Source organism: Corvus brachyrhynchos, unplaced genomic scaffold (assembly GCF_000691975.1).
Source record: "Corvus brachyrhynchos isolate BGI_N302 unplaced genomic scaffold, ASM69197v1 scaffold5, whole genome shotgun sequence".
NCBI classification, from domain to species: Eukaryota; Metazoa; Chordata; class Aves; order Passeriformes; family Corvidae; genus Corvus; species Corvus brachyrhynchos.
In genome coordinates, this window is record NW_008238321.1 from 9,327,256 (window position 1) to 9,338,218 (window position 10,963).

General features: G+C 47.3%; 1 protein-coding gene across 1 annotated transcript in view; it reads left to right on the forward strand.

Annotated features, from left to right (window-relative positions):
- Positions 1 to 4: 4 nt before the first annotated feature.
- INTS1 (integrator complex subunit 1) overlaps positions 5 to 10,963 on the forward strand; it is a gene marked incomplete at its 5' end in the record, with an annotated part of 27,645 nt that continues 16,686 nt past the window's right edge. Inside the window, 21 exons of the mRNA XM_017734296.1 lie at positions 5 to 38; positions 586 to 782; positions 998 to 1,135; positions 1,771 to 1,930; positions 2,268 to 2,373; positions 2,611 to 2,797; positions 2,923 to 3,068; positions 3,371 to 3,512; positions 3,840 to 4,016; positions 4,263 to 4,371; positions 5,003 to 5,123; positions 5,763 to 5,840; positions 6,368 to 6,525; positions 7,696 to 7,792; positions 8,209 to 8,300; positions 8,628 to 8,688; positions 9,071 to 9,268; positions 9,543 to 9,672; positions 9,838 to 10,017; positions 10,109 to 10,258; positions 10,833 to 10,960. Coding sequence (XP_017589785.1) covers positions 5 to 38; positions 586 to 782; positions 998 to 1,135; positions 1,771 to 1,930; positions 2,268 to 2,373; positions 2,611 to 2,797; positions 2,923 to 3,068; positions 3,371 to 3,512; positions 3,840 to 4,016; positions 4,263 to 4,371; positions 5,003 to 5,123; positions 5,763 to 5,840; positions 6,368 to 6,525; positions 7,696 to 7,792; positions 8,209 to 8,300; positions 8,628 to 8,688; positions 9,071 to 9,268; positions 9,543 to 9,672; positions 9,838 to 10,017; positions 10,109 to 10,258; positions 10,833 to 10,960 — 2,789 coding nt within the window. The remainder of the gene's footprint in view (positions 39 to 585; positions 783 to 997; positions 1,136 to 1,770; positions 1,931 to 2,267; positions 2,374 to 2,610; positions 2,798 to 2,922; positions 3,069 to 3,370; positions 3,513 to 3,839; positions 4,017 to 4,262; positions 4,372 to 5,002; positions 5,124 to 5,762; positions 5,841 to 6,367; positions 6,526 to 7,695; positions 7,793 to 8,208; positions 8,301 to 8,627; positions 8,689 to 9,070; positions 9,269 to 9,542; positions 9,673 to 9,837; positions 10,018 to 10,108; positions 10,259 to 10,832; positions 10,961 to 10,963) is intronic.

Here is a 10,963-nt window from a genome sequence, read left to right on the forward strand (position 1 = left end):
GCCCTCCATCAAGGAGCCGTCTGTCATCCCCATTGAAGGTGAGGCCTTTGCTCCTGCCATCACATGGAAGCCAGGGGGAAACTTCTCGTTTCGCTGGAGTCTCATCCCAGGAGGCTTTCTTGAAGCCCACACAGTAATTACGTGCTGTCCTTGAGGGTTTCCTTCCCTGGATATAGGGCTGAAGTCACGGTTTTCTCTTCTGTTGGCATTGGGTTGTGTTTGATGTGTCTGAGAGCTGTTTAGTAGCCGTATGTGAAATACTTCCTTGGGGAAATCTAAAAGTCTGGATTGTATGTGAAAAGATTCACATACTTTTTTGGCAAACTCTGGGTGTGGATGTGGCCTTCTGAATTGTCATTCCATTTCTGATGTTGGGTGCATTTGCAGAGGAGTGTGCTAGCATGGCAAAACAATTAAGGGGCATTGTCAGTTGTGAAACAGAACTTTTAATGGCAATTGAGTAGGGAGATTGCAGGCGCTAAAAGTGAGCTGGTCCATGCTTTGCTGTCCCTTGGTCCTGCAGCACCTCAGGGTAGTTATTTGGCACGAGGGTCAATGCTGATGCCTGTGTGTTGCTGGTTGCAGTCGTCCCCACAGTGCTGCTGGATGAGATTGAGGCAGCAGAGGCAGAAGGAAACGATGACCGTATTGAGGGGGTGCTGTGTGGAGCTGTGAAGCAGCTGAAGATGAACAGAGCCAAACCTGACACCACGCTCTACCTCAGCCTTATGTACCTGGCGAAAATCAAACCCAACATATTTGCCACCGAAGGGGTTATCGAGGTGAGGGTTCGGGGGCTTACTGATGTATCATTGTTGCCAAACTATGAGCAGAGTTGCAGTTTGTCTCAGGCCAGAGCATGATCTGCATGGCTTTGGAAATGCCAGAGCCCTGTGGCAAGCTGCTGCCATTTGTATTTCTCTTTCTGCAGCTTCTTTGCATGCTTTCTCAATAGGTATCTTGTTTATTATTTAACTTTTTGTGGCTGTTATTCCAGGCGCTGTGCAGCCTACTCCGAAGAGATGCCTCCATCAATTTCAAAGCCAAAGGGAACAGCCTTGTGTCTGTCCTGGCATGCAACCTTCTCATGGCAGCTTACGAAGAGGATGAGAACTGGCCAGAGATCTTTGTCAAGGTTGGTGAACTGAGGGGGCTTCTGCTGGACTGAGGCAGTGGTGGACAGATTGGGTTGGGAAGCGTGGATGTGTTGGAGTAGGAGAGCAGCAGAGGATTTATTACAGCTGTAGGTAAGGGAGTGGCCAGTGTCCTCTTGTCCACTGTGGAATGCAGCTGGAGGAGACAGAAATTGGAGTCTGGGCCCATCCTTTTAAAGAAAAATCTCCATGGGTTTCTGGAATGCTGTGGCCTCCTTTGTTGTTTGTTGCCTTATCTCTGCTGTTTTCTGAGATGTCTTTGAGAGTCTGTATTGATGTAAGTGTTGCAGAGACTCCTTGCTTTCTATTCTATATGGGATTAAAACAGCCCATTAATTTAAAAAGGCTGAGCTGACCAGCTTCTATATTTTGGTGCTAGAAATTGTTGTAAAGTCTTTGCTAAAGCTGGTCAGCTTTCTTGCTTGGGAAGGGTTGATGCTCACTAGAGCTTGGGATGTAATGGTTTGTGGTTTTGCTCTTGTGTGACTTGCTTGGTCTGGTTTTCATCCATGCAATGGTTATGCTAGTTTCCTACTTTGTATATTGGAAATCCATAAAAACTCACAAATGCTCCTTTAATTAACCCCATGAATATGGCCTGTGCCACCTTCTGCAGGTGTACATTGAAGACTCCCTTGGGGAGCGCATCTGGGTGGACAGCCCTCACTGCAAGACGTTTGTGGATAACATCCAGACAGCTTTTAACACAAAGATGCCTCCTAAGACCATGCTCTTGCATGGAGAAGTTGGACGTAGCGGAGGGGACCTTAGTGCTGGTAAGAAGATCTTTGGGAACCAGGAACAAAGGTTTAGGGAGAGGATGGAGCCTGCAGTGCTTATTGACTTGTGAGAATAGTTTGTTCCTGGATGGAGTCACATAGACCAGGCTTTGAGTTCCAGGCATTGCTTTTCTTCTTTTTGGGGCTCTTTCATGTCCAGGGGATGTTTGAGGGTAGTGCAAAATGGGCCTGTGTGGGATGCAGTGTGAGAGACTGTGGTCTTGCTGAAAGGGATCCTTGAAAGAAGCTGAACAAACCAGAGCACATGTGATTGGTCTCTAGGGAGAGGAGTTGCCTCATGGAGTGTGCTGTTCTGTGTCCTGGTCTCTCGTAGGGAGTAGCCCACACCCTTCCATGACAGAGGAGGAGGACAGCCAGAGTGAGCTGCTGATTGCAGAGGAGAAAATGAGCCCGGAGCAGGCGGGTCAGCTCATGCCCAGGTACAGTGCCTCTTCCTCTCCTAACACAGCTGTGTGGCAGATGTGTCTGTAGATGTGTCTGTGCTCACCCACCCTGCAGAGCTGTGGCAGAGAGCTCCTGTGGCACCTGCTGGGGGATGTTGAGCATCAGATAAAACTGGTTCCAGGAGAAAAGAGTGGATTTTGTTGGTTTGAAATGGAAACAGCAAACAGGAAAGAGTATGTGGAAATTAGTCAAGTTCAATTTGTGTGGCCCAGGTATGAAGACCTTGCAGAGAGTGTGGAGGAATATGTCCTGGACATGCTTCGGGACCAGCTCAACCGGCGCCAGCCCATGGACAATGTCTCCCGGAACCTGCTCCGGCTGCTGACAGCAACCTGTGGCTACAAAGAGGTGCGTCAGATGGCTGTGCAGAGGCTGGAGATGTGGCTGCAGAATCCAAAGGTAAGGAGAGGAGCTGCTGAAGCACAACCCTGGTCTGGAATCCAGCCAGGAGGGCTGCATACTGCCAGTTACGTTTCTGGTCTGTAATGGCAAGTGGCTGGAGTCTTTCTGCTCTCCCTCTGCAGTTGACCAAGCCAGCTCAGGACTTGCTGATGTCAGTCTGTATGAACTGTAACACCCACAGCTCAGAGGACATGGAAGTTATCTCTAACCTGATCAAAATTCGTCTCAAGCCAAAAGTCCTTCTCAACCACTACATGCTGTGTATCAGGTGAGTGGCTGGGTCTGTGATGGGAAGAGAAAGCACTGTGGGAGATGTGCCCAGGTACTTGACAGTCTCATTGTCTCTGCACAGTGGTTTCAAGTACCATCTTGGAGCATGGAGTGTCTTGTGTTCATTTAAATGAATTTCTTTGTCCTGGAAGTCTTTCAGTAGTCCTTTGATGTTGTCCTTTGACTTGTGCTGTTCCATCCTTTTCACTTTTGTGTGCTAAGTACTTCAAGCAGAAATCAAAACAATGTGTCCAGCTGCACTGAAATGTCAGTTCAGGTATCTCTGGTCTTCCCTTGCAGAGAGCTGCTGAATGCACACAGGGATAACCTGGGCACCACCATTAAATTTGTGATTTTCAATGAACTATCAAATGCAAGAAACCCCAACAACATGCAGATCCTGTATACTGTGCTTCAGCACAGCTCAGAGCAAGCTCCAAAGGTAGGTGCAGTGTCTTGGATGACTGATGGTGATCCTGGAACCCCACCCAACAGATTTAGTTGTTTTGAGGCTCAGATGAATCTTTTCACAGGCAGAATCATACTATTTTGAAGTTATATTATTATTCTTGGTAGGAATAAACATAAATGGGCATTTTCTGACTCCCACATTCTGAATGATAATGCAGTTTCATGGGAGAGACGTTATTACAGCTCCCCAGGGGTCTGAAGGACAGGATACCAGCAGCATGGTTTCCTTGTGTCTCTTCATTCTGTGGATGCAGACCCATTACAGCACACTGAAAGTTTTCTCTCTGTGTGGCCCCAGTACCTGGCAATGGTGTTCCAGGACCTGTTGACCACCAAGGACGATTACCTGCGAGCTTCACGGGCTCTGCTGCGGGAGATCATCAAACAGACAAAACATGAGATCAACTTCCAGGCCTTCTGTCTGGGTCTTATGCAGGAACGGAAGGAGGCCCTGTATGCAGAGATGGAATTCAAGGTACCATTTTTGACCTTTGTGCTGCTGGATGTGCCAGTGATGCACTGAGCTCTTTGTCTGCTTTTCTGGCCATTCTTTCTTTTGCTCTTTGGTGTCTGAGTGAGTCACTATTTGTGTGTCTCTTAGCAGCACTCCCATATCTCGTTTCCAAACATCCGTGTTCGTCATTTTTGATGACAAAACACTTCCAGAAGGCAGCTCTGGGTATTGCTGTTCAACTCACTTTTTTTTCTTCTCTATTTTAAGGAGCGGTTTGTCATCCACATAACCGACCTGCTAGCTGTCTCCATGATGCTTGGTATCACAGCCCAGGTGAAGGAGGCTGGAATTGCTTGGGACAAAGGAGAGAAAAAGAGTAAGCAGAAGAACCTAGGTTCTCCCTGAGGATGGGCATCTTGGTAGATATCTGTCCCTGATTTTGGGGGAGTATTGCCCCTAGGGTTGGGAGCCTGCTGTCATCCTGGGACTGACAGAGATAGGAGGTGTGGCATTTGCATGGCTGGGTGCTTCTTTTATCTATGGAAGCAGTGGCTGAGAGGCTGGGGAAAAGGAGCTGTGGATGGAGGGGCCTCAAGCCTGAAGGGGCAGCTGTAAGGATTATTAAGGGGCTGGGAAGACGGGCCTTTGGTGTGGCACTGGCATGACTGCCCCCATGCCTCCTTCTCACAAAACTAATCCATGTGTGCTTCATGTTGGGGGTTTTGCTGCAGCACGTGTCAGAAAGCAAAGCACATGTGTTGTCAGAGCTGGGGGGCTCAAGGCTTTCTCATATACTCCTCTTCTCTGGTTCCCCTTCTCTAGTGGAAGGCGTCCCTGCCTGTGGTGCAGGAATTGGAACAAGATGATCTTTAAGGTTCCTTCCAACCCAAACCATTCTGTGATTCGATGATTTACTGTTGATGCCTCAGAGTCCTGGTTACTGTCTTGAAACCACCACGCTTCTGATGGGGCCCGTGTGTGTACTTTGTGACCTGACTGTTTTTCAGACCTGGAAGTGCTGCGCTCGTTCCAGAACCAAATTGCTGCTATCCAACGGGATGCTGTCTGGTGGCTGCACACAGTTGTTCCATCTATCAGCAAGCTGGCTCCAAAGGACTATGTGCACTGGTGAGAGTCAGCCTGGTCATCTCTGTGCATAACCAGTCCCTTCCCCAGCACTGTGATGTGTTATGAAAAACCAGGTGTACGCCAGGGTTTGGTTAGATTTCTCTCCCATTTTCAGACTGGGAGCAGAAACAGTTTTAGCAGGGTTCAGGCTGGGACTGTATCTCTCTCTGAAATTCATTCAGATGCCTCCTCTTACCGGAAACGTATGATAATGGAAAATATTTCTCATTTATATTGTTTGGATCCACTCAGTAGGGGATTTCTAGTTACCTGACCAAACACAATCCCTGTGGACCCCTTGTTTTTCTGTCTGAAATAGTTTTTCAGTCTCTGTGGCTGAGGACTCCACAGATAATTCTGTCTTCTGGAGGTCAGGTGGTATCCTGGAGTCTTGGCACAAGGCATTACTGAGGCTGTTCAAGCCAGAATTAATAGTAAGCAAGATAAGTTACTGAAAGTCTAAAAGCCCAGAGCCCATATTGTACAGTCCTCCCTGTTCTGAATCATGTGGTTACTGTTGCTAGACTCACTTATCTGAGGAGGCTCCTTCATGTGTAGGATGGGAAGCTTTAGCAGGATTTTGGGGAGACTGGATATAAGCCTCACAGATGATGTTTACTGTCCTCTTCATCTCTACAGCCTCCACAAGGTGCTCTTCACAGAACAGCCAGAAACCTACTACAAATGGGACAACTGGCCCCCTGAGAGTGACCGCAAGTGAGTGCGTGCCCCTCCCGTGGTGGGTGCAGGTGGGGAGCTGCTCTAGCTGAAGGCAGAGGAATGGGTGTTTTCTGGTGATCCTTTTATAGCTCAGTGTTGGAAAGGCTTGGAACTGTGCTCAGATTTTCTTCATCTGTTACACTGCCATAAAATTGAGGGGTGTTGTTCCACTCTCCATCTGTTCCTCTTCCTCCTTCATTCCAGTTCCCTGTGCCAAGCTGTTCTGTATCTTGACGCTGTAGTTGTAAGGAGGGCAGCCCCGCAGTGTGTGGGTAACTGGGGTGTAACCTTGGGGAGCTCAGATTCAAGGAGGCTGAAGCATCGAGGTACAAGGCACTGAGAGTGATACTCCAATAATAATTTGTTTCATATTGTTGCATTTGGAGCTGGAGATCAGGGAAGGTGCTGTAAACTAAGCTGTGATGTATCTTCTGCTCAGATGAGTTGTAGGGTCTGTGGAGGGTTCTGGGAGGCCTCACGCTGCTGTCCAAAGAAGTGTGATTGATGTCTCGTGTCTCCTGCAGCTTCTTCCTTCGCCTGTGCTCCGAGGTGCCCATCCTGGAGGACACCCTGATGCGCATCCTTGTGATTGGTTTGTCGCGAGACCTGCCCCTGGGCCCCGCCGATGCCATGGAGCTCGCCGACCACTTGGTGAAGAGGGCTGCAGCTGTGCAAGCAGATGGTGAGGCTGCACAGAGCTCCCACCAGCAAGTGCTTGCTTCTGTCTCCACATCCTCCTATTGCCACCCAGCGCTGAGACAGCTCCTACCACCTACCACAGAGCCTTTGCATCACTTAAAGTATATTTTAGTCATGATGGCTAAGCATTTGGCTCAGGGCCAGACATGTACTGCTGTTGCTTTCTCACTAGAAAAGCTTCTTATTTTCTCTTACTGTTTCCCTCTGTTACTAATTTTGTATCATGGAGTGTTTGGGAAATTATTGGTTGTGTAGAGAATGAAGGGCTGTGAACCACTACCCAGAGTTTTGAGTCAGCGTTTTTAAATTCAATTTAGTCTTTCGTACATACTGTAAAATGAAATTTATAGGCTATGCAAAAATGGAAGGTTTGGAAGTTTAATTAATTAACCAGTTGTGCACTCTTCCCAAGTCCATTATTGGGACACTTACAGAATAGCAGTTACAAAAGCAGTCTTTACTTTTACTCCTTTTATGAATTCATTTAGCATTTGTCTAAATTCCTGCATTGCTGTGAAATATGTCCGTTCAGCTGAGCTGTATGTGTTTGTGGCAGAATTGAGGGTGTTGTCAGAGTTTGATTCTAAAGCATCTGACATGCTCTTAGTGCTGAGTGGCCAATGGCAAAGAGTAATCCTGAACTGCTCAGTGCTTGTGGAATGGTCTTGCTGTTCAGTATCCTCTCAAAATGTGTCCAGCCTCTCATATAGGATTCTAAATCCTGCACCATTTTGTTTTCAGACTCAGAATTAGAGTGAGTCTGAAAACTTGCAACGACGTTGAAATGCATTTTTAGTTCCTCTGAGCCCCGGAAGTTCTGAGCAGATTTGTTGCTTACCTGAAGGAGTGTATCCAAGTTCTGGAAAAGTTACAAGTATCATATTGCATGCATTGGGGGAAAAAAGTACCCTTAAGAATTTAAACCAGATTGCAGCTGAAAAGCTCCATATCCTTATAGATTGACTTATAGGATTTTTAAAGTGTTTTTGCTTTTTAAATGTTGGGGTTTTTGTTTCTGTAATACCATGACAGCAAGCCCACAATAACATAGTTGCTTGAAGTAAAATTTTTCTTACACTGTGATGCTTTTCTTGAAGGACTTTCAGGCAGGTAGACAGGTCAATAACTTGTTCAGTCTTTTCTTCTCCTCCAGATGTCGAGGTCCTGAGGGTAGAAAGAATCCAGCTGATCGATGCAGTCTTGAATCTGTGCACTTATCACCATCCAGAGAATATCCAGCTACCCCCAGGGTAAGACTTATCACAGAGATAATCTTGTTGTGATCCAGCTCACTTTCACCTTGTGACTAACATTTCCAGCTCACAGATTTTAACATGTTTTCTCTATTACACTTTGTAATCACAAAATGGTGAGGAAGCCTTTTCAGGGTCGTGTTCAGATGGGTGTTTCTCTAGAGCAATCAAGACCTGAGTCATGGAATGTACTTTGCTCTGCAAGCACTGACCTTTCTGCCCTAGAAATCCTCAGCTAAATCCTGCTGTCCCTCCTGAAAGGTTATTTGTGTATGTGTGTGTGTTTGTTTGTTGAGAAAACCACTGAATGGCATGACTGAATCTAAACAGTACTTGATTAAGGAGAAAAGCAGACTTGAGGTCGACTTACGGAACCCAACTTGACCGCTTCTCTCTGTTGATGACTTTTGCAGGTACCAGCCTCCAAATCTAGCTATTTCTACTCTCTACTGGAAAGCTTGGCCTCTCCTGCTTGTAGTGGCAGCGTTCAATCCTGAAAACATTGGTGAGTGTGGACATTTCCCAGGACACCAGTTCTGCTGCAAAAATTGGCCAGGGTGCTTTCTGCAGAGGTCTCCTTGCTTGTGTGCAAGGCCTATGCTGGGCTGGTGAGGTAACTGCAGTTAAATAACTGTGTGTCCCCTGTGGGTGAAAAATGTGTGGAAGTGGGATTTGGACCAGCATGTGGCTGGAATCACCTTGTTTGTGCTCTGAGTGTTATGAGCTATTCTCAAGTGAGTTTGTGTCTCCCCACCTTGCAATGTGTTAGAGTATATATAAAGGCTCTATTTTTTCCCTGTATTCCTGATTGTCCTTCTCTTCTCTGCTGCAGGTCTGGCTGCATGGGAGGAGTACCCCTCTCTAAAGATGCTCATGGAAATGGTCATGACCAAGTTAGTATGGTTAAATCTCTACATAAATCAGATAGACCACTGAAAACACACATTTCTGAATTAAGTTTGTGCCATGCGACTCCTTCCTTTCCAGTGGGACTAGTGTAAAATAAACTGGCATCAACACTGCAGCTGGAGTGGGAAAAGTGCCTTCCCTTGACAAAAATATTATAAGCAAGGGAATAAAGCTGAGAAGAAGGGGGAGGGGGATGACTGCTGTGCCTTGCTGAGAAGGTCTCAGTCTCCTGGCTCCACTGAGAAACTACTTGTTTTTTTCTACATTGTCTATCAGAGCTGAGGTCCTGTGTTCTTCCTGACTGTGATTCATTAATTCTGAATAGAACAAGATAACCATTTCCTTTTTTTAAACTTATTTTCTCAGTAATTATTCCTATCCTCAATGTACCTTGACGGATGAGGAGACACGCACAGAGATGATTAATCGTGAACTTCAAATCTCCCAGAGAGAAAAACAAGAGATTCTTGCATTTGAGGGTCATCTGGCTGCTGCATCCACAAAACAAACAATTACAGAAAGCAGCAGCCTCTTGCTGTCCCAGCTGACAAGTCTGGACCCTCAGTAAGTAGCCTTCTGCATTCGGGTGCCATAATGAAATCCCAGTTAACACTAGTCAGGAAACCCTGCTCCTCCACAGGGTGGTTGATGTGGGAAGAAGAGCCCTGTGGTGTGGTAGCCCATGGGATCACAGAATCATAAAATGGTTTGGTTTGGAAGATCATCTGTTTCCAACCTGCCTGCCACCTTCCTATAGACCCCCTCATGCACTACTGAACTGACTGATCCTCATCACACCAAAGTCTGTCAGCCTGTGAATAACTTGTTTCTGTGACAGGGGCCCCCCTCGCAGACCTCCACCACATGTCCTGGAGCAGGTGAAAAGCCTGAACCAGTCACTTCGCTTGGGCCACCTTCTGTGTCGCAGTCGCCATCCTGACTTTCTTCTCAACATCATTCAAAGACAGGTGGGCTGTGGTGGGACTGGATCCCTCGCCTCTGAAACTTGAGCAGAGTGAGGGGCAAAAGGAAGCTAAGTGAGATTCAGGGGAAGGTGGTTTGCTGCTCAGGAATTAAATGATCAGTGTGCTGCATCTGTGTTCTGCTGAACTTGTTACTCTTATCCTTCCCAGGCCTCATCACAGTCAATGCCATGGCTGGCAGATCTGGTTCAGTCCAGCGAGGGCTCCTTGGATGTCCTGCCCGTGCAGTGCCTTTGTGAGTTCCTGCTTCATGATGCTGCTGATGAATCGACCTCAGGTGAAGAAGAAGAGGAGGGTGAGAGTAAGGACCAGCGTGCCAAGAAACGCCAGGTGAGCAATCTCTTGAGGAACCCTTCTGTTACCTACTTCCTGTGCATCCCAGATTTGATTTCACTGGACAGGCCAACTTCTCACTCTGCAGAGACAACAGAAACAAAGGCAGTTGCTTGGACGCTTGCAAGACTTGCTGTTGGGACCCAAAGCAGATGAACAGACAACATGTGAGGTGCTTGACTATTTCCTGCGGCGCCTGAGTTCCTCCCAGGTGGCTTCCCGGGTCCTGGCCATGAAGGTGGGCAGAATGCAAATCATCTTGGCTAGGGTCTGTCTGAAGCCCAGGGCAGAGCCCTAGGTTATCTTGAGTCCAGAGCCAACACAGTGAAATTGTTTCATGTCATCCTCCTTCAGTGACTCGTCTCAATCTCCAACCCCATCAAATGCACTTCTGCTCCCTGCTGCTCAGAAGTTATTGTTCAACAGCCAAATAGTACTTTTTCTTAAGATAGAGCTGGGTTTTGCTTTGTTTCCTGTGAAGTTCAGGTGTAGACTCAGGAGATTGTGTGCCATGTAGAGTAATTGGCAGAGGCTGTTTTCTGTGGGGAGAGGGAGTGAGTGAGTGCCTGGTGCTCTGGAGCATAGTCAAGGCAAAGACAATTGCAGGGAGCTCAGAAAGATCATGCTCAGACTGAAACTTCAAGCAGGGTATCTGTCAAGAAAACATATTAAATGAGATGAAAGCTGTTGTGCTGCATTTGGATCGTTCTGTGGTGTTTGAAGCAGGTTTCTGTTATATTCACTGGTTTGAAACTCACAGTCCAGCTGTGGCTGGGGCTTTTACCCCAGCCATATCCGTGTGACTTGTGCAGGGCCTGTCCTTGGTGCTGTCGGAAGGAGGAATGCGTGATGGGGAGGAGAAGGATCACCCCATGGAAGAAGACTCGGGCGATTCTGAGCTGCTGCAGGGATATCAGTGGCTGGGGGGGGGGCCCACGCCGCT